General features: G+C 44.7%; 1 protein-coding gene across 1 annotated transcript in view; it reads right to left on the reverse strand.

Annotated features, from left to right (window-relative positions):
* Nucleotides 1–398: 398 nt before the first annotated feature.
* The window catches only part of TAGAP (T cell activation RhoGTPase activating protein), a 365,673-nt gene continuing 342,822 nt past the window's right edge, over nt 399–23,249 (reverse strand). The window contains exons 5-14 of the mRNA XM_073671362.1: nt 13,041–13,082; nt 11,012–11,096; nt 10,865–10,918; nt 9,275–9,341; nt 8,828–8,988; nt 8,127–8,288; nt 7,659–7,768; nt 4,608–4,803; nt 4,011–4,125; nt 399–2,023 (exon numbers count right to left, since the gene is read on the reverse strand). Coding sequence (XP_073527463.1) covers nt 765–2,023; nt 4,011–4,125; nt 4,608–4,803; nt 7,659–7,768; nt 8,127–8,288; nt 8,828–8,988; nt 9,275–9,341; nt 10,865–10,918; nt 11,012–11,096; nt 13,041–13,082 — 2,251 coding nt within the window. The 3' untranslated portion in view covers nt 399–764. The remainder of the gene's footprint in view (nt 2,024–4,010; nt 4,126–4,607; nt 4,804–7,658; nt 7,769–8,126; nt 8,289–8,827; nt 8,989–9,274; nt 9,342–10,864; nt 10,919–11,011; nt 11,097–13,040; nt 13,083–23,249) is intronic.

The raw sequence follows: 23,249 nt of genomic DNA on the forward strand, positions 1-23,249 counted from the left end.
TTCCTTTGCATGATACCTCCTGATTATAATTGGTCATCCTCATGCAGGGAGAGAAATTCACGCCCCCACAGAAGAATTTCTGGTAACATCCCTTGAACTTATCATAAATTGCAAGCTAAAATCTCCACAACAAATATGAGAAATTAAAAGATAAAAACAATGTTTTACTCATATCTGTAGCCACTATTCTGTGATGAAGCCAGTTCAACATGCTAAAACTGGTGAAAGGTCCTCTTTAAGTGGAAGGTCCAAAAAGGCGCTGTATAATTCACCATTTAATACATTTAGATAAAACGACAATAAAAGAAAATTCAGAAAACAGTAAAAAAGTGCTTTAATGTAGTGTCAGTACATCAAACCATAGTTTGACTTTTATCTAAAAAGGCACATTACAATCTAATGTGGTACTGTGAATATGATAAGGTGTATAGTACTAAACATGGACACACAAACATATAAATATCATCATGACATTTTAGCTTGAGAACATTGTAACAAAAGTGAATGAAGAGAAAAGACATTTACATCTATCTAGCCGTACTAGTTCTAAAATAAACATTTAGAAATTACCTCTTGTCCAACATTTCTTCTCACAAAGTCGCAAAACAAGAAATCAGTAATTTTTTGAAAAAAAAATTTCTTCCACCAATTTAATTAATAAACATAACAGGCACCCCACACAGAAATCTGAAAAGCATGATGTTTTTTACAGTACGTGCTACTTTACAGTATTGACAAAATACCAATTATACCAATTAGACAGACTAAACATAGGACTCCTTAGCATATTGTATCTGATCATAAATCTCAAAGATGGGCTGACTGCACCTTCGACTTATACTTTCATGTTTGTTCCTCTGTCTGGATTCTGACTTGGTTCTGATAAGTCCTGATTTTACCCTCTCAGTCTGAGAATTTGGCTGAATTAGTTCACATGCACTTTGAGTTTTTAGGTGGTTATCAGATCTTGGAGTATTGTCTTTATGAGATGGGTTCTCTATATTGATGGAATCTGTTGAAGGTCCATTAGTAATGTCTGGTGTCAGACAGCCATTATTTGACGCGCTGTTTCTCATGGTTTGGACAGTCATGCTTTGCCTGTAAGGGGTTATACTTTTATAGACTGCCTCTTCATACGAGGGAGGTTTTCCAGGATTTCTTTGGTCTACCATCCTGAACACTTCATCTACAGATATTTTCCGAGCAGGAGGAGATCTTTTTCTTATGACTTGTGGTTGTTGGAAACTTGTGACATGGGAATCAGTACAATCCGCTTGGCTCCTATATCGAAAACTCTTGCTGAATCCACTTCGTTGTAATACCTCAGCATTATCTCCGTCAGGGCCCCAGCTTTGTGTTTTGGTTATCAATCTTTTGTGATTTACATAGCAAAAAGAATTTGAGTGTTTCTTGATTTCTCGCCCATGTTTAAACATATCATTTATGACATTGCACTTTATGGATAAAGATTTGTGCCTCAGCAAATCATTTTTCTTTGGGTGTAAGGGGGATACAAGTGGAGAGCTTGTAAAAACAGAGCAGTCCGAGCAAGAGCTGTCAAGGGAACAGCTTGAGCATGCATTCACCAAAGAGTCATCAATGATATTTGGGTCATAGCTGCTATCAATTGTCAGACACTTTGGCATATTCCTCTTATATAAAGCTCGATCACAGTATTTCTCAGGGGAAATAGAGGGCAGCTTATCATTACAACGCAGGTATTGTTCCCTGATGGTCACATCATCATGACTTCTGGTTAGCTTTTTTTCTGTCACTGACATATCATTCTCTGAACGATAAATGAATGGCTCAGAGGACCTTCTGTCCATGTTGCTGACTTCATTTTTAAAGTGGGTTATAGGCAAAACTGAGAGGGGCATATCATGGTGTATATTAGCCTCCTTATTTTCACTTTTGCTGTGTATTTGCTGTCCACAGTGGTATCGAGTGAAAGTGCTAGCTTGACATTCATGGTCCGGGCCGGTGCTGTCATAGGCTGAGTCATTCTGGTGAAGAGACAATTCTGCAATAAGACAAAATGAGTTTTCTTAGTTTTCATATATGCATAATTATAATTTCTTAGGTCTCAGTGATATGTCAGTATTTCATATCTGAGTTCCGTTCCATCTGTGTGGATAGAACTCATACCTATATTATAGTCTATGGGGCTGTTCACATGTCTGTGTATTTTTGTGGACCAAGTGGTCCACAAAAAATCACAGAGTCATGTCCAATATTGATTCGAGTTATGGATCAAACTCGCCAATTGTAACACCAAATGCCGGCGTCCCTGCATGGTTCCTCCCCCTTCTCCCAGCAGGGATGCCGACATTCTCACCGCCTCGACCGCCCAGCTTTGTCCTCTGCTCCGGCTCCCATGTCCCAGAACCTGTGCATGCCATGCAGGTCTCCTGTCAGCATGCTTAGGGAGCGCACTCTCCCTGTCTCTTAAAGGGATAGCGTGCACACTTCTGATGTGTCCTCAACCAATGGCTGAGAGGCACTGAAATATTTAAGGTACCTTCCCCTGTAGGAGATGCCTGTGCAATATCAGTGTTTAGTTAGTCTGCAACCTGCTAAGCCATTATCAGGTCCATGTTCCAGTTCTGTCGTCCCGTACCCATCTAGCTTGAACCTGAAAACGCCTTGTCGGTCCCTGAATCTGAAACCGCCTTGCCAGTCCCTGAACCTAAAACAGCCTTGTCAGTACTTGAACCTGACACAGCCTTGTCGGTACCTGACCCTGAAAACGCCTTGTTGGTCCCTGAGCCTGAAACCGCTTTGTCGGTCTCTGAACCTGAATCCACTCTGTCGGTCCCTGAACCTGAAACCACCTTGTAGGTCTCTGAAACTGAAACCGTGTTGTGGATACCTCAACCTGAAACCACCCAGTTGGCACCTGAGCTTGAAACCGCCTTGTCTATTCCTGAACCTGGATTCGTCCAGTCTGTTTCTGAACCTGAATACCTGAACCTGAATATATCCTGGCGGAACCTGAACCTGTTCCTCCTGAACCTGAATCAGTCCTGTCTGTTCCTGAACCTGAATACTTGAACCAGAACCTGTCTAATCTGAACCAGCACCTGAACCTGTTCGCTTTCTTGTTAAATGTTCCAGAACCAGCACCTGAACTTGTTACCCATCCTGTCAAGCATCAGAATCAGCACTGTCTGAATCAGCACCAGTGTCCATCCTGTCAGGTGTTACAGAAACCGCACTGTCTGAGCCTGTACCAGTGTCCATCCTGTCAAGTGTTCCAGGATCTGCGCTGTCTGAACCAGCACCAGTGTTCATTCTGTCAAGTGTTCCAGAAATCGCACTGTCTGAACCAGCATCAGTATCCGTTCCTGCCTTGTCTCCGAGTCCGTACCTGCATTCTTAACCCTTGGGGTCAGCTGTTGCAGTATCGGGGACTGTCCTGGAGTAGTATCTGGTTTTCTATCTGCAGCTGAAGACTAACTCCAGCATCAGAAGCACTAGTGAAAACTAGGTAGCTGCCTAGCCGGCCCCTGGCACAGTGGGTCCACAACCCACCAGCATGACACCAATCCAAGTCTATGCTCTGTGAAAATAAATTGGACTGCACTTGGACGCCATCTGTGTGCTGTCCATGTTTCCCGGACTGTTTAATAAGAGAAACTTGAGAAATCACCATCAATTTTTTTACTTATCAAACTATGATGGTAAAAACTGACACACTGACCAAACTCTGATGCCATTTGATCAAAACACTGATGAAACTCAGACCTATTTTTGCATGTGAGGAAAATCACTGACATCTGAATAATAAATATTACATATTAGTAGAGAAGAGAAAAAAAGATTTGCATTACCATTATATCGCGGGGGCTGTGATGCCAGCATTGAAGTGCCAGCTGAAAAAGTTCCAGTTTTCCTGGTCCAGCTTTCACAGAGTACCAAAGTGTATGCCAGACCAGGATCATGCAATTTTTTTTTGCTCAACTTTACACATTACACATGTATAATTTTAGATTGCAATATTTACCCACCTGGACTATGAATGTTTTCTAGGGAATCGTCTTCGAAAGTGCTGATTAACTGCGATATGTTTTCACCAAACACTTCAAAGCAGTGTTCTATGAAGAACTCAACTAGAGCTGTGACCTATTAAAATAAAGGCATATAAAAGTAAGCTTAAAGGGTGTCGATACAGATAAAGAAGTTGTTTGGTGATTAAAACTGTCCTCATGGTGTTTATTGCTAAGCATCAGCTGCAGCACAGACACTTTTACACATACCCCAAGCTCTTGGGCGAGGGGGAGAATAAGTTGTCGAAAGCTAGAATAAGCAATTTGGCTCTGAAGTAATTGCCACTGGGCAAATTAAGAAGCAGGAAAGAGCAGCTGGGGAGATTCATATACACTAGCTATCCCAGTTATACCCAGTAATCCTGCTTTAGGATTAGATAGCTGGAAACTGGCTAAAGTTGCAGATTGAAATACAACAATTGCTTTTTTATGCAGTTGACTGATTTTGTGATGTAAGTGGCAGTCATGTCACTATCACAGCTCCTGTTGATCTATACAATGGTGCCACTCCTTTTCTGGACTACTATACTTTATACATTCATTGTAGTGTTCTTTTACCTTCTCATTTAACTCCATTTGAGTTTCTAAGGGAAGGTTCTTATCAACCTGAGGGATAAGCATGGTTGGCGCAATGCAGACAGCTAGGTTCCTAGAGTCCATCTTGTTTATGTCTGAAGCTTTACTAATATGATGGAGAACACAGATCAAGTGTCGCAGCAAAATAAGATTCGGTTTTGGTAATTTCTCTGCAGCCCTGCAAAAAAAAGAGAAACAGAAAGAGGTCAAGATTTGCGCAATCTTAGCTCAGCCATTCTGAAAACTTCCACGTCAAACGTGAAACTACAGAAACTTCCTTACGAAAGAGGAACTAGAATTAAAAAATTTTCATCAAAAACTCCCATTCAAGCTCAAACGGTCTGGTATTTCCAGTGTGAGCTAGCTGAAGCTATGGTAAAAAAGCATAGGGAAGGGTTCACATTACATTTTTGGCTTCTGTTTATTCTATAATATGGGAAAAGCTACCGACATACATGTTCAGCGTGTCCACAAAGGCTTCATTAGTCAGACAGAGATGAAAAGACATTTTTTTTTAACAATGTGACCTAATTAGTGACGGATACCACTGTATGGCATCTATTAGAGGTTTAATATATGCTTTCCTAGTTTGTAAGTTCAACAGCATAGACCCAAAGCGGGTAAGCAAAAAATAAAAGCAATATGTCTGGAAATGTTAAACTAATGTAGATGCTGAAAAAGCTTATAAATGCATTAAATATGTAGTCAACATTCAGGTTCCAATTCATAATGGCCTTGTCTTGGCAATCACAACCATAATCAATCTATGCTGCCATAGACAGTGCCAGTCTCCAGCTAATGTAATTGGAAGGGAGCTTCAGATCGAAATATATTTTTCAATGGTAAAATATGTCTGATTGGTCAGTGAACAGTCCATCAGCGCTCCACATTGGGGGAAAATGGTTGTAACCTATTGAAGAGCACCAACCCACCTCAAATTATAGAGTACCTTTTTCTAGAGAGCTATGTAGTCTACAATAACTGCTACCTTGGTATCCCATTCTGGCTGGAGCAGGTCATTTGACAGACAAGCTACTACCCTAATGGACAAAATTGTAAATCACATCTGCTTAACCCATTAGATGCGGCTACTGTTGCTCCTATGTGTTTTTAAAGAGGGAGTGGGTACCGTGTGTAAGCCCTTTGGTTCATCCTGGCAGGATCATAGGTTACCAATAAGTTGCCATAAGAGCCAAGGGGGTCTTTAAAGCCATGAGGTTTGCCATTAATATTAAAATTTTATTCTGACATAATACACTGCAGTAAAGCAATATTGTAGTATGATATTAAAGGGGTCTTCCCACGAACAAAAGTTCATTTTAATCAATGGCTGTTTCTGACCATGTACGGAACATGGTCTGATCATACCACATCTCCTGGGCAGGGGAGGAAGCAAAAGAGTGTACAGACATTACAGCAAGAGATCACAGAGGATTCTTTCTTTCTTTGAAGTAAAACATTGTTGAAAAACAGGCAGTGAAATTTTTTATCTCACAAAAGAATCAGCTGTGATCCCCTGCTGTAATGTCTGTATAGTCTTTTGCTTCCTCCCCTGCCCAGGAGATGTGGTGTGATCAGACCATGTTCCTGTATGATCAGACACAGCCATTACACAAGGGAACATTTATAAGTATATCTCAGCACAGGAACATTTTATTTAAACACATTCAATTGGGGAAATTATTATTATTCCAACATCTATTGATTAAATTCAACTTTCGTTCGTGGGAAAACCCTTTTAAAGCTATCAAATGATCTCATGGTAAAGTTTCTGAAGAAGAAACTGTAAGAAAAAAGTTTATTGTATAGAAAAAGAATTCCTGGTGCCTAAGGAAGCAGTGTTACAGTGGAGATTTACAACCCAGAAACACTGAGACACCCAGCGATCACTAGAATGAGGGTGCAAAACACCCAACTCTGGAATTGTGATCATGCAATGAAGATGCCTTTGAATGAAATGGTGGTCATCCGTGTAACCTGATGCTCAATTCAATGTCTGCAGTTGTGACGGAAACTGTTGGTGCCACAGATGTTAAAGATGAGTAGCATTAAGTGTTTTTCTTGCCATCAAAAATAGAGAAACCTGATGGGCCCATTATAAATCTGATAACATGGCGGTAGTGTGAAGTTATTGTAGATACCTGAGAACCAAGTAGTATATCTCCATAGTGTTAAGGGCTCAGGCCCTAATATTTTTAAGTTGCAATTGTTGACCATTGTCAGAAGCACAATGAAAAATTACACTCTATGGGCTCAATTCATTGTTGTTTCTATGTCTTTTTTGTCTAGTTTGTTGGTTTTTTTCATTTGCACTTTGGAGTATGTGCACATGTTGCATTTTTTTCTTGTGTTTTTTTCCGCATGTGTACACACCAGCAGTACCAGCAAATCTGCAGCATGTCAATGCGGCATACATGCAGTGTATTTCACGCATACTAATGAGTGGGGAAAAATATACAACAAAGACGAGGTAAAAATGTACGTATTTTATGTCGCGTTCTTTGTGCCAACACATCAGGATTTGCAGTAAAAAAAAATTCTGCTGCAAATCCTGAATATGTGAACATTGGCTTATTCATCTTTGTTAAAGTCTCTTTTTTTAGTTTGCCTGTTTTATCATATTCATTATGGGGTCAGGGTTTGGAGTTTCCAGAAGTTTCCGGCTGATTCATCATTTACGACTTTTTAAAAACTTGTCAAATTTTTGCGAAGATATAATCCTGTCCCCCCATCCCTTATAGAGTGATTTTATCTACTCCTGAAATCTGTGAACAAATTTTGCCACATGTAGCGGAACATGCGACTTTTTGTGCTAAAAGGGTTGAAGATAAAAATCAAGAGTATTTTTTATTTCGCTGAAAATTCATGAAATCGTGGGTGACATTTTGAAGAATCTGGCACAAGAAATGTCTCTGAATACAAGACAAAAAAAGAACAGTGATTTGAATAAAATATGCTAATGATGATGAATCAGGCCATAAGTGGGGGCTCCAGTATGCTAGGCAAATATTGTGGCAAACAAAGTTTACTCACCATTTCATCTCCTCAATTTTCTCTTCCAAGTTCACCTTCTCCAATGCACTTATCCATTTGTTGTACAGTTCTGATGACAGGAGCTGGTTTGGGATACCTCTTAAGAAATCCTGATAATAAGAGAATATTTTTTTAGCTAAAATAAATAACAACATTAAAATGGGCAAATAGATTTATCATGAACAAAGCAGGATACTGAAGTAGCTTCTATACTATCCTAGTACTTCTATAGAGACTAGGGGTTTTGTATAGCAAGGGCATGAGGTGCCCGAGGTGCTAGGTACAATAGTGGCGTGCCAGAAAATCACTCAGCTTTGGTCAGGGTGTTTAGATAATTTAGAACCTTGCTCCCTAATGGAGAATAATTCTAACAAGATGACATAACTGTATGTTTCTACAGGAAGCATTAGCAATAATTTTAGGCTTCACAAAGGAAGAAATGGTAACATGCAGACTAGTCAGGTTTACCTTAAACACAACAGCGAGTAAGTGCACAGGTTTATTATTCAAGTCCAAGTCTCTTCCATAGTTCAGGTTGTCTTTGAGTTCCTTGCGAGCTCTTTCATTGGCCGCTTTGCGAAAAATGCCCTCCGTCTGTGGACCTTGCACTCTCAGGATTGTTAATATGTCCTAAAGGGAAATCACATAAAAAGTTATTGATTTGCATGTAAAGACTTGGGTATAATTGCCCCAATCATCCATTTTCCTTCTATACCCTACGTTCTCAGCCCAGGGGGATGGTAATCCACTGTGCTCGTGCTACGATTTTAACATATGACCATAGCCTCGGGGCACTTTGATTAAATGTAAGGGGGTGCTTGGCTCAGGAACATTAAGAAACGCCTCTCCAAATATCATCAAACATAATATACCCTTTTTGTGTGTAGCATGGCCAGTATTATTACATTGTCCTTCTTTTTACCGGACAAACTAATTTTTATGGTTTACCATATCAGTTGTGTTGCATGGGCCAACTGTGGGAATGCCTATATATAAATGCATTTCATCAAGACATCAAATGTTAAAATTTTATTTTTTTTTAAATGGGGGGCACATTAGGTTTCTACATATGAAACAATTACTGTCAGGAGTTTTGTAAAGGATTGCATTACCAGACACAGCTTACAAACAAGAGTCGTGCTATTTCATACAACCCCTTTCTTACTTACAAGTATTGCTTTAGGAAGGTTGTCCTCCTCGCAGATAATGGACAAGGGTTGGTCAAATAAAGTCATGTTCAGTTCTGGAGGACTTGAAGAATCTGAGAGTGTAGAACTGCGTCTGAAAGTGAAGGGCCAGGAGATGACGGCTTTTCTTTTCTTGTTGCTTTCTGGACAGTTCAAGAGAGAAAAGACACCAATGAATCCACAGGAGAAATATTCTGCTTAAACTTATTATACCAGAAAATCCGGTTATATGGTTTTCCAGAGTTGGGTACCCTACCTACTCTGACAATGTGCCAATCATTATCATTTTCTTCATTTTCTTTAACTGCTTGTTTCACATAAACTTTCTTTTGCATATGTATCGCTCATTCTAAAGATGTTGGATTGTTGTACTAAATCGTTAAATTATATTCAGCGTGAATTAATCCTGAAAGGGCTGATATTACTCACCAATAACATGGCAGATACCCTCCTCACTCATCATGTCTGCCAATAATTGGAATTTCTTGGCATCCGCCTGGGAAAGAGAATGAAGAAAATATAAGATATGAGTAAATACTGTTCAGACAACTAAAGGGAAACCGGTCCATTACATATACAGATCTATGAGCAGCAGAAGCTGGGCTGGATAGAAAGACAGATATAGGTAGAGATTTTTTTTTTATGGGAAAACAATCCTAATCAGTGATTGACAGTTATCCTTGTATAAGGGTGAGTACGTAGATTGCTATTAATCACTGGACAAAAGCAATTATTGGACTCCTCAATAAAGAATGAGCAACCACTAATCCCAATACATCAGTCTGCTCCATTGCTCCTGCTTTATACCCTGCTACCAGCAGATTGAACTGAATTTTCAATTTGACAGGTTCGCTTTAATTTAGACTTTTAAAGTAAAGACTGGAAAACATTTTAAAAAGTAATAAAAGAACAGACGACTTAATACTAATAATAGCTATATAGTAAGGTTAAACAGCCCATAATAACATATAATCTGGCATCATTTTCATTTACCCTCTGTAAGGATTCCTGTTGTCTTTCTACAGTTTGACCACTAGTGGCTGCTATTGTTCACCTTAATAATTGTGCTGCAATTTCACTCCTTACCACTGCAGGCTGCTGTTGTGTCCTGCAATTGCCTTTTACTAATATGGCAGATTCTGAACCTGTGGAATCCATCTTGTTTCCTGTTTGGGCCTCTTTAAAGCCACATGGATCTCTCACTCATTGCTTGAGTATTGTGTCTAGCTGTTAGCCTAGTTCCAGTCTCCAACTCTTGAACATTCTTACCCAGACTGTTCTTATTCATCTACGGATTGTTTCCTACAACTCCTTGCTAATTCCAAGAACTTCTTCTACCGCTTACTGTTCTATTCATGCTCCTTTGGCCACTGGTGTCCAGTAGTGCTAAGCCAGTATCGTAACACCCACTGTGTTTCTTTTTTACAGTTTGCAGGATGTCAGAAGCGTATTCTAGAATTATTATCAAGCATTATAAATTGGGTATCAGTTCACCATTTCCAGGATCTCTGTTTGCTGTCAATAAATGTAAACTTTCTCATTTGCATCGAAAGACTGGGCTATTTCTTTTAATAAACAAGACAATGATTTTCAACAACCAGAAAATGTTTCCATACATTGATAGCAAGCAGAGATCTTACAAAGTGGGAAGAGTTTATCCACAAAGAATGTCAGGAAGTTTTATTATACAAAAAAAATGAAAGTTATTTAAATTCGAGTGATATATTCCTTACATCTTAATATGGCTAATCCAGTAATTCAGGGAAAGACTGATATTGAGATGAATGTTTTGTCTTGCACTGAATGGACAATCCTGTGCATAATTTATAATCCTAATCTCCCCCTCCAGCGGTGTCACTTTATGTTCTTGGCTGTCTGATGGCTTTTTAGCCCACCTCTGTACAGTATATGAATAAATGAGATATTCCTGCTGGCTGTGCCTCTTTTACTTTTAAAAGGAAGTATTAATTGTTGCTTCCTCCATTCACAACACATACATAACATACGTCAATGACTCACCTCTGTGTGACTTTCAATTAGGGTATCCATGTTGTTGGCAACAAGAGCCTTAGACTACAATGGAAATAAAATAGGAATTATGTAAGGATGATGTCTGTGTCTGAACTATACATTAATGTCAGATATGGAAAGAGGCCATATACTCACAGCATTGCAGCCTGTTAGAACCTTCATTAGTAATCCTGCACCAGGGGCGTTCGTACCCGCAATGCCACCAACTTCTCTTATCTGCCTGTGAGCAGAAATCCTGTGGTTAGCTGTTACAGTGACTGCTCAGTAGAGGAGACAGTTAACCTGCGTCTTTGCATTATATGTAAAACAATCACAAAAAATGTTTACCATGGATTATGAAAAAAGGGGAATTGCAAATTGAAAAGAGCAAACACTATTCTACCCATGTTATGGTAAATGTTTCCTATATATGTAATATATGGTACGATGTATTCATTGAAAATTCCCCATCTTCTGCCACCTGGTGGTTATAGTTGGTACTAAATGTCTACAGTTTTGTGAAAGAGGTGATTCTCAGAACAGCTTATAAAGTTTTGTCATAAAAAAATAAAAACACATTTACTAAGGCCCCATTCAGACGTAAAAGTGATTTTCACAGATCAAACTCCTACCTAGTACAGTGTGTTGGGCTGTTTATACGTCTGATTTTTTTATCAGACCGAGTTACCCACGTAAAATCACAGAGATTTGTCTGATAATGATCCGAATGTCATATCAAAATCGGCAATGCAAGTCTATGGGTCAGTGAAAAAAAATCAGACAACTCTTGGATGCCATCTGAGTGCTGTCCGTTTTTTATGGACCGTTAGATAGGAGAAGGTGGAGAAACCTTCTTTTTCTTTTTCCATCTGATGACAACTCTCTGCTGAAACTCTGATGAAAATCTGATAAAACTACAAACAAAATCACTGATGAAACTGGGACCATCTTTCTCATACATGTAAAAAACTGACGTCTGGAACATTAATATATTTTTGCTCCCTGCGTTTTCTATAAACCATCATTATGCGGTGCATTACATACATATAGGTATCTAGATTGTGAGCCCCAATGGGGACAGTGCCGATAATGTCTGTAAATTGTCTGAATTGTAAAGTGCTGCGGAATATGTTGGCGCTATATAAATAAAAAGATTATTATTATTTGTAAGGTTCTTAATTCTTTCAAGCAGTTTCTGTAGCTTATTAGGATTCAGAGTGTACAATGCAACTTACCGACAACATGATAGAAGAAAGCTGCAACAGATTGTCAAAAACAAGTGATTTATTCTCCCGTATGTCGGACCACTGCTATTGTGGGTGAATCAATCACTAATTTTTGAGAATATGTTGGAGTCCTGCTTTCATCTATCCATTGGAATAAGTTAATTAGTCTATCTCATGGAAGGATTTATTTGTGCTGTGATACTCTCCTTTTTTTACTATTTTCTTTTAGAGTATTAACTATAATCTAAAAAAACATGTTTTCTACCAGGTGCCACTTGAATGGCTGCAGGTGAACGGAGCTGTTGTGAATTATTTCAACTGCAAAGCAACTCCCATGGTGACAACCACAATCATAATAACAGATCTACAAAACAAAGTTTGGCGCGTTAGACTGGGGGGCACACTTTGTTCTGTTACATCTGCTTATCAGATGCAACCATAACAGCGGTGCACCCAGATCTATAGTCATTGATGCAGAGTGATACAAGAACGCCCTACAGAAACAAATCGCAGAAACAGTCATTCTAATTAGCGATCATTAAGCCCCAGATCAAACGTATCTGTAAAATACAGGGCTATATGATAGACCGATATACGTCATATATTCTGATTAGCAGATACTGTTACTTTCTCACTGTAAGCGACAACTAACATAGATAAGTATGAGATATGGAAGGAAAATGGAAATATTCGAGTATAAGGTGTTAATAATATGACTAGACATACTGCTGTACTTAGCTAGAGATAATTAAATGTTCATGCATACGGCACCATGGAATATGTAGGTGACATGTAAACAGTATAAACAATAATCTCTAATAATAATCACAATAATAATCACTGGTCTACTTGAAAATCTATCATTTGGACAAAGCTTTGCTGTCAATTTTTGCCATATTAATGTATATATTATCCCCTTCAGCACTTTCCATATTTCCATATATTATATATCCACTTACCACACAAGTGTGTCCAGCCAGAGTTCCTTCACTTCACAGGAACTGTAAGAAAGAAGAGACAAGGCTCACGACCATCCTGCGCCAAGAAGCCGAGCGTGTACTAAAGGCTAAAGTGTTCTCCACGCTTTCCTATCTTGTGTAGGGGGCAGGTGGAAATTCATAAGAGTCACGGAGACAGGAAGAAGCATCATCATGGGTCGCTCTGCCAAAGTCACTGCTTTACAAAACACGCCTGTTTCCTCAAACAGGGGACTACTGCTTAAAGGTAATTCTACTAATGGAAACCATGACCGTACGCAGGTATAAGCACCCATGACATCACAGTCTGCGTACACCCACAGCATTATATCCTAGCATGAAAAGTCGTCTTTAACTTAATAAGCATTATTATCATTAGACATAATAACGATGAATAATAAAATAAATTCTGTACTGAATGTCGTCAATGGTAGTGGGAGCAAAAATGTCGACAGCTAAAATCACAAATGACAAAACATCAGTTAAAGGGGTTTTCCTGGTGTGGTCAATTAACATAAGAGCTAAACGGGTTCCTATTGACCAACATACATACTTGTATCCAAAATTCATTCTAACAAGCTGAAACTGAAGAAATGGGTTAATATTTTGGCGCCATGTTTTAATACTTGGGTCAGAAGACCTAAAAGAGTAACTGTAGTATTCATTTTTATTTCATAAATCAATAGTACACATGAAAATAAGCAACTTTGTAATATATCTTATCAGAAAAATCTGCTTCTTTCTCCTCCCTGACTGATCTTTCACTCTCAATTAATGCGTAAAATCTGTATCCGGTGAAGATTTTCCATCACTGAGATAGGAGATGACAGTTGGTCTTTATAAAATTTTATGGAGGAGGAGGGAGGAAGGAGAAACTAGAGGCTGATGCAGATATTCTGCTGCAAGTTGTTCTGAAATGACAGGTTCAGTTCGCCATAAAATTTCATGAGCACCAGCTGTCATCACCTATTTTATCTTCTGTATTCAATGAAGACAGATTTTAACTGTGAATTGAGAATGAACGATCAGTCCGGGAGGAAAATGAAACAGATTTCTCTGATACAAATATACTGTATTTCAAAGTTTATTTTTTTCATAAGTACTACTAATAATTAGTGATGGGCGAGCGTTTATGGCACTACTCAATACTCGATTGAGCATCAGGGTGCTTGATCGAGTGTCGAGGAGTGCCAAGTATCACGTGGTGATCAAGTCCCCTTAGGGTACGTGCACACGATCAGTAATCGCTGCGGATTGCACACAGCGCATTTGCACAGCATGCAATCCGCAGCGGCCAGATGGTACAGCATAGTGGATGTGATTTCAAGGAATCCAATGCCCACTGTGCGTCTTTGTTCACCTGCGGATCATCCACAGACACGGACATGCGGCGCGTCTTTCCAGACCGCAGCATGTCAATTTCTCTTGCGGAGACTAGCGAAATTAGATCAATACAATATATTGATTGCGGTGAATCCGCATGGTTCAATTCAATGAACACATACAGATTCACTTGCGTGCAGTGCTTTGGATGCAGTATAAAGTATGCTGTGTTCAGAGCGCTCCCAATACCGACTGTGTGCACATACCCTAAGAAGCTCATTTTAATCATGTGAGGAGAGAGAGAGAGGCCCTATGGGCCTATAGCAGCCATATGGTCTGTACGCCTTTGATATGCATCCATACAGCAATGCACCCAAGCAGGAGCGGACACACACAGATGAGAGCCCCTGTGCAAGAACACTACATAGGCCCTGTGAAGTCCAACAGCTCATCATAATGTACAATTCCACCTGCTTTGGAGGTAAAAGTGGACCCTTGGTCCCTTGTGCGACTGCATAGGTTGCACCAATGTTGTGTCTGTCGCCAGGGCCAGCTCCAAGTTTTTCTGGGCCCCGGACGAAAGAGTCTCAGAGGGCCCCTTTAACACATACCACGATTCATGATGCATAGATACCACAGAGAAATACAGGTATAGTACAATGCAAAGATTTCACTTCTTACATTACATGAGTGATATCTATTGTAAATTCCACAATAGCTCAGAAATCGGCGAATCGTTCCACACAGTATACTGGCCCCCATAAAATGCTCCATACAGAATACTGGCCCCCATATAACACTCCATACGGAATACTGGCCCCCATATAGCGCTCCATACAGAACACTGGCCCCCATATAATGCTCCATACAGAATACTGGCCCCCATAAAATGCTCCGTACAGGATACTGGCCCCCATATAACGCTCCGTACAGGATACTGGTCCCCTTATAATGCTCCATACAGGATTCTGGCCCCAATATAATGCTCCATGCAGGCTGTTCCCCCCACATAATGGCCTATGCAGGCTATTCCTCCCTTATAATGCCCCATGCAGGCTGTTCCCCCCTTATGATGCCCCATGCAGGATGTCACCCCCCATATAATGCCCCATGCAGGATGTCACTCCCCATATAATGCCACATGCAGGATGTCCCTTTCCCCCACCATATAATGCCCCATGCAGGATGTCACCCCCCCTCTTTATAATGCCCCATGCAGGATGTCACCCCCTCTCTTTAAAATGCCCCATGCAGGATGTCACCCCCCCTCTTTATAATGCCCCATGCAGGATGTCACCCCCCATAAAATGCCCCATGCAGGATGTCACCCCCCCATATAATGCCCCATGCAGGATGTTCCCCCCATATAATGCCCCATGCAGGATGTCCCTTCCCCCCATATAATGCCTTATGCAGGATGTCACCCCTCATATAATTCCCCATGCAGGATGTCACTCCCCCCCATATAATGCCCCATGCAGGATATCACTTCTCCCCCCCATATAATGCCCTATGCAGGATGTCCCTTCCCCCCATATAATACCCCATGCAGGATATCACTTCTTCAGCCCATATAATGCCCAATGCAGGATGTCACTTCCCCCCTCCATATAATGCCCCATGCAGGATGTGCCTTTCCCCCCCATACAATGCCCCATGCAGGATGTCACCCCCCCTCTTTATAATGCCCCATGCAGGATGTCACCCCCCATATAATGCCCCATGCAGGATGTCACCCCCCCATATAATGCCCCATGCAGGATGTTCCCCCCATATAATGCCCCATGCAGGATGTCCCTTCCCCCCATATAATGCCTCATGCAGGATGTCACCCCTCATATAATTCCCCATGCAGGATGTCACTCCCCCCCATATAATGCCCCATGCAGGATATCACTTCTCCCCCCCATATAATGCCCTATGCAGGATGTCCCTTCCCCCCCATATAATACCCCATGCAGGATATCACTTCTTCAGCCCATATAATGCCCAATGCAGGATGTCACTTCCCCCCTCCATATAATGCCCCATGCAGGATGTGCCTTTCCCCCCCCATATAATGCCCCATGCAGGATGTCCCTTTCCCCCACCATATAATGCCCCATGCAGGATGTCACCCCCCCTCTTTATAATGCCCCATGCAGGATATCACCCCCCTCTCTTTAAAAAGCTCCATGCAGGATGTCACTCCCCCTCTTTATAATGCCCCATGCAGGATGTCACCCACCCCATATAATGCCCCATGCAGGATGTCACCCCCAATATAATGCCCCATGCAGGATGTCACCCCCCCCCATATAATGCTCCATGCCTCCATACATTAAAAAAAAATCAAATACTCACCTCACTCCTCCTCACCTGCTGCCGATGCTCAGGTCCGGACTCCAGCGTCGCCGGCGTCGTCCTGCTCTGCGCTGCCTGTGACGGCTCAGGTGAGGGCATGGTGGAAAGACGTCACCGCACCCTCTGACCTGAGACGTCACAGGGAGCGCAGAGCAGGAAGACAGTGGATCTGCGGAGGCACGGGGAGAGGTAAGTATCCGGCTGCCGGAGCCCTGAGCAAGCGCAGGAGAAGGGCTGGCCCTGGCACCGTTCTCCTCTGCCCATAGCCCGGCAGGGTGTGACCGCGAGTGAGCTCCCCCCCGCCTGCTCAGGGCTGACGCCGGCCCTGTCTGTCGTTACACCCAAGATCATGAAGCTTGGTATAGTAAAAAGGTATTCAGATTTCAGCAAATAAAGCATATTTACGATACTGTGCAAAATAACGCAAAATTATAATACTTTGTGTATTCTATTTGTCATTATTAATCTCTTCCCAACGCAGCCAGATTTCCTTTTTTTTCCTCTTCTTACCAGAATTATAACTTTTTTTTATTTTCTACTAGCTGTACCTGGCCACGCGTTGCTGTGGCTCAGTCTGTTAAATGGAAAAGAAATAAAAGAGAAAGCGCACGTTTCTAAAATATTTAATTTCACAACGCTTGTGGGTATAGAATATTTTTTGTTGTTACATTGTGTAACGGGTCTGGGAGGTGGAACCTCTGAGCAACGATACAAAGGGGCAGTCCTTGTAAGGAAGCGGGTGGCTCCCAGGGTAGGCGGGCAGGTAGTCACGGCAAGTGACGGGGACAGTCTCTGGGTAGAAGGGCAGGAGGTCACGGCAAGTGACGGGGACAGTCTCTGGGTAGAAGGGCAGGAGGTCACGGCAAGTGACGGGGACAGTCTCTGGGTAGAAGGGCAGGAGGTCACGGCAAGTGACGGGAACAGTCTCTTGACAGGCGGGTGGTCACGGCAAGTGACGGCTAAGCCTCCAGATATGCTAGCAGGCGGGTAGCAGGTGGACGCTCCCAGGTGAGCGGGCAAGAGTCTCTGGACAGGCAGGTGGTCACAGCAAGTGATGGCTAAGCCTCCAGGTAGACTAGCAGGCAGGTAGCAGGTGGACGCTCCCAGGTAAGCGGGCAAGAGTCTCTGGACAGGCAGGTGGTCACAGCAGGTGACGGCAGAGCCTCCAGGTAGGCTAACAGGCAGGTAGCAGGTGGACGCTCCCAGGTGAGTGGGTAAGAGTCTCTGGACAGGCAGGTGGTCACAGCGCGTGACGGCAGAGCCTCCAGGTAGGCTAGCAGGCAGGTAGCAGATGAGCGCTCCCAGGTGAGCGGGTAAGAGTCTCTGGACAGGCAGGTGGTCACAGCACGTGACGGCAGAGCCTCCAGGTAGGCTAGCAGGCAGGTAGCAGATGAGCGCTCCCAGGTGAGCAGGCAATCAGATCCATAGACAGACTGGCAGGGCTGGTAGGCAGACTGTCGGACCGCAGGAATGCAAGTAGATAGACAAGTATCAGGCAGGTATCAAGCAGGAATCTGGCAGGTAACTGGCAGGTATCTGGTAACGGGACCTGAGGGCTGAAGCAGAGTGATAGACTATGCAACAACATTGCTCGGGCACCTCCATTTTGGAGGAGGTGCCTTATATATGGTGAGGTCCTCCGGCCATCGGCCGGGGACTCCTTAGGACGGCGCGCGCGGCCCCTTTAAGAGAGGGGGAGCGTGCGCGCGCGCGCCCTAAGCACAGTGTCCGGGAAGCAGCGCGCGCTGCCAGCAGAGCAGGAGGAAGAAGCCGAGCACGGAGCGGAGAGGTGAGGGGAACAGCGTCCCTGCCTAGCAGGTGGCAGGAACGCCGACGCTACAGTACCCCCCCTTTAGGCCCCCCTTTTTTAGGCCAGACAGAAATTTATCAAGGATGAGAGGGGCATGGATGTTCTCCCGGGGCTCCCACGTTCTCTCCTCAGGACCAAACCCCTTCCAATCCACTAGAAAAAAGGTCTTTCCTCTTACCCTTTTGGTCGCCAGAATGTTCTCTACCTCAAACTCGTTTTCAGCGGAAACCGGAGCAGGAGGCGTACCTGTAGACTTGGAAAAAGAGTTAAGTACCACGGGTTTGAGGAGAGATACATGGAAGGAGTTAGGGATCCGCAAGTTGGCCGGGAGTTTCAATTTATAGGCCACTGGGTTGATTTGTTTGATAACTTCCAGTGGGCCGATGAACCGAGGCCCTAACTTGTAGGAAGGAATCTTGAGCCGGACATACTTGGACGAGAGCCAGACTTTATCTCCAGGACGGAATTGTGGAGGATCCAGGCGTTTTCTGTCAGTGTGTCTTTTCATCCGCTCGGACGACTGAAGGAGTGCGGATCGGGTACTCTCCCAAATGGAGGAGAATTCGCTAACGAGAGATTCCGCAGCCGGATTGTCCACCGAGGTGGAGACGGGAAATGGGATCCGAGGATGCTGACCGAAGACTACAAAAAACGTGGATTTGGAGGAAGATTCGCTCTTGTGATTATTGTAAGAGAACTCGGCCCATGGTAGGAGATCCACCCAGTCCGAATGGTGGGCATTAACGAAGTGCCGGAGGTAACTGGTCAGGTTCTGATTGATCCACTCCACTTGACCATTGGACTGTGGGTGGTAGGCGGAGGAGAAGTCCAGGGTGACGTCCAGCAGCCTACATGTGGATCTCCAGAAGCGTGAGGTGAACTGAACCCCACGATCCGACACGATGTCGAGGGGCAGGCCATGGAGACGGAAGATGTGGCGGATAAAGTCTTTAGCCAGCTCGGGTGCAGACGGGAGGCCCGGCAGGGGAATGAAGTGAGCCATCTTGGAAAAGCTGTCAGCGACCACCCAAATGACCGTACAACCAGCAGAGACAGGGAGATCCGTTATAAAGTCCATAGCTATATGCTGCCACGGGGCAGCAGGTACTGGAAGAGGAAGGAGGCGACCGGCTGGCAGATGTCTCGGAACCTTGTTGAGGGCGCAGGACTCACAGGCTGAAACAAAGTCTATTACGTCCTTGTGCAGGGTAGGCCACCAGTAATGCCGGGCAATAAGCTGGAGGGTCTTTTTCTGACCGGCGTGGCCAGCTAGCTTAGACGAGTGACCCCATTGTAGGATCTTCTTCTGATCAGGTACAGTTACGAACGTCTTACCGGGAGGGAGACAATTTAGATTCACGGGGGCCACCTGCATTACTCTGGCGGGATCAATGATGTGCTTAGGCTCCTCCTCTAGATCAGACACCAGGAAGGATCGGGACAAGGCGTCAGCTTTGATGTTTTTGTCTGCCGGGCGAAAATGAAGAACGAAATCAAAGCGGGCAAAAAACAAGGACCACCGGGCTTGGCGCGGGTTAAGTCTCTGGGAGCTCTGGAGGTAAGCCAAGTTCTTGTGGTCCGTGTAAATAATTACCGGGTGAAGAGCCCCCTCGAGCAGGTAACGCCACTCCTCCAGTGCCAGCTTAATGGCCAATAACTCTCGGTCTCCTATAGAATAATTGCGCTCAGAAGGGGAGAAGAGTTTGGAGAAGAAGCCGCAAGTTACCATTCTTCCGGAAGACGACTTTTGGGTAAGTACTGCTCCGGCTCCAGAGGAGGAGGCGTCCACTTCCTGGAAGAATTGTTTGTTGCCGTCCGGACGATGCAGCACCGGGGCGGAAGAGAAAGCCTGTTTTAAGGAAAGAAAGGCTTCCTCTGCTTCGGGCGGCCATTCTCTGGGATTAGTGCCCTTACGGGTGAGCGCAGAGATTGGGGCAGTCCGGGAAGAGAAGTGCGGTATGAAGAGGCGGTAGTAGTTGGCGAAGCCCAGGAACCGCTGAATAGCCTTCAACCCCTCTGGTCGAGGCCACTTCTGGATGGCAGACAGTTTCTCAGGATACATTCGTAGGCCGGTCTGAGAGATTATGTAGCCCAAAAACGGAAGCGAGGTCTGCTCAAAGAGGCACTTCTCATATTTAGCGTAGAGGTGGTTCTGCCTGAGCCTGAGCAGGACCTGACGAACATCCCTCCGGTGAGTGAGAAGATCCGGAGAGAAGACCAAGATGTCGTCCAGGTACACCACTACGCAGGAGTAGAGAAGGTCCCGGAAGATGTCATTGACCAACTCTTGAAAGACGGCGGGAGCGTTACAGAGACCGAAGGGCATTACCAGGTATTCATAGTGGCCGTCCCGGGTGTTGAATGCCGTCTTCCATTCATCCCCCTGACAGATACGGACCAGGTTATACGCCCCACGGAGGTCCAGCTTGGTGAAGATTCTAGCCCCCCTCAGACGGTCAAATAATTCCGGAATGAGCGGAAGGGGGTATTTATTCTTCACCGTGATCTGGTTAAGGCCTCTATAGTCTATACAGGGACGGAGTGAGCCGTCCTTCTTTTTGACGAAGAAGAAGCCTGCTCCCGCCGGGGAGGTCGATTTCCGGATAAATCCCCGGGCCAGATTCTCCTCAATATATTCAGACATGGACCGGGTCTCAGCAGCGGACAAAGGGTAAATACGCCCACGGGGAGGAGTAGCGCCGGGCATCAGGTCGATTGGGCAGTCGTATGGTCTATGAGGGGGTAATGTCTCTGCCTCCTTTTTATTAAAGACGTCCGCATAAGACCAATAGGGAACCGGAAGACCAGGTAGATTGGCTGGGGTAGGAGAAGGATGGACAGGATGGACGGGAACTAAACAAGTCTTATGGCAGTCCTGTCCCCAGCGAAGGACTTCTCCGGTCTGCCAATCAAGCATGGGTGCATGTTTCTGAAGCCAAGGTAGGCCTAGCAAGAGGGCGTGAGAGAGTCCAGGCAGAACATGAAAGAAGATGCTCTCTGAGTGCAGCATTCCCACCTGCAGGGTTATGGATTCGGTGATGAGTTGGATGGGATGTGGTAAGAGGCCCCCATCTATGGCAGCGACAGACAAGGGTACAGCTAGAGGTTTGGTGGGAATGCGGTATTTCTCTACCAGGGACTGAGAAATGAGATTTCCGGCAGCTCCAGAGTCAAGTTGGGCTAGTTCAAAATAATGGTTCTCCCCGCAGATGATAGAGACCGACAGCAACAGAGATGGAGAGGGTTTACTCTTTTCTAGGACGACCTCTCTGAGCGATCCTAGACACAGGCGTTTCCCGACCTCTCCGGGCAGGAACGGATCCGGTGCTCCTTACTGCCACAGTAGAAGCAGCTCCCCTCGGCTCGGCGTAACTCTTCACGGGTCTTGACCATCTTGGTCTGGTCGACCTGCATAGGCTCTGGGGAGTAACGGGAGAAGTGACGGGTTTCTGGAAGGTAGGGGCTAGACATGGAAACCTCCTCTCACGGGTGACCTCTTTGGCACGCTCCTGGAACCGGATGTCTATCCGGGTGGCAAGAGTTATTCAGTCGTCGAGAGTGGTAGGAATGTCCCGACCGGCGAGTTCATCTTTAATACGGACGGACAGACCCTCCCAAAAGACAGACACCAGGGCGTCGTTATCCCAGGCCAGCTCCGAAGCAAGGGTACGAAACCGTATGGCATATTGGCCCACGGTGAGATTTCCTTGACGGAGGCGTAGCAGAGATGATGCGGATGAGGTCTTCCGTCCTGGTTCGTCGAAGACTTTCCGGAAAGCCGTGAGAAAGGCTGGCAGGTTGGACACCAGGAGGTCTCCTCTCTCCCATAGAGGATTTAGCCAAGCCAGTGCCTCTCCCGTGAGATGGGACATGATGAAGGCTACTTTGGCTCGGTCGGTGGAAAACTGGTGTGCTAACAGTTCGAAGTGCAGAGTGCACTGGTTAATGAAGTCCCGTGCCTGGCTGGGATCTCCGCCAAAATGAGGAGGAGTGGAGAGGCGGGGACCGGGAAGAGATGCCATGGTGTTGATGGGCTGCGGCGGTGCCGGGGTAGTAAGTGTGCGTGTGGAGGCAGCTCCCGAAGAGGTAGACAATGTGTCCAGGCGGGAGTTAACACTACGCAGATGACTCAGGATGGACTCCTGTTGGGACCTCTGACGGGAAAGTTCATGACACAAGTCCGAGAGCGAGGGAGCTTGGGTGCCACCGGGTTCCATGGCCCGAGCAAACTGTAATGGGTCTGGGAGGTGGAACCTCTGAGCAACGATACAAAGGGGCAGTCCTTGTAAGGAAGCGGGTGGCTCCCAGGGTAGGCGGGCAGGTAGTCACGGCAAGTGACGGGGACAGTCTCTGGGTAGAAGGGCAGGAGGTCACGGCAAGTGACGGGGACAGTCTCTGGGTAGAAGGGCAGGAGGTCACGGCAAGTGATGGGGACAGTCTCTGGGTAGAAGGGCAGGAGGTCACGGCAAGTGATGGGAACAGTCTCTTGACAGGCGGGTGGTCACGGCAAGTGACGGCTAAGCCTCCAGATATGCTAGCAGGCGGGTAGCAGGTAGACGCTCCCAGGTGAGCGGGCAAGAGTCTCTGGACAGGCAGGTGGTCACAGCAAGTGATGGCTAAGCCTCCAGGTAGACTAGCAGGCAGGTAGCAGGTGGACGCTCCCAGGTAAGCGGGCAAGAGTCCCTGGACAGGCAGGTGGTCACAGCAGGTGACGG

Source organism: Phyllobates terribilis, unplaced genomic scaffold (assembly GCF_046119375.1).
Source record: "Phyllobates terribilis strain yellow unplaced genomic scaffold, ASM4611937v1 Scaffold_3__8_contigs__length_932513732, whole genome shotgun sequence".
NCBI lineage: Eukaryota > Metazoa > Chordata > Amphibia > Anura > Dendrobatidae > Phyllobates > Phyllobates terribilis.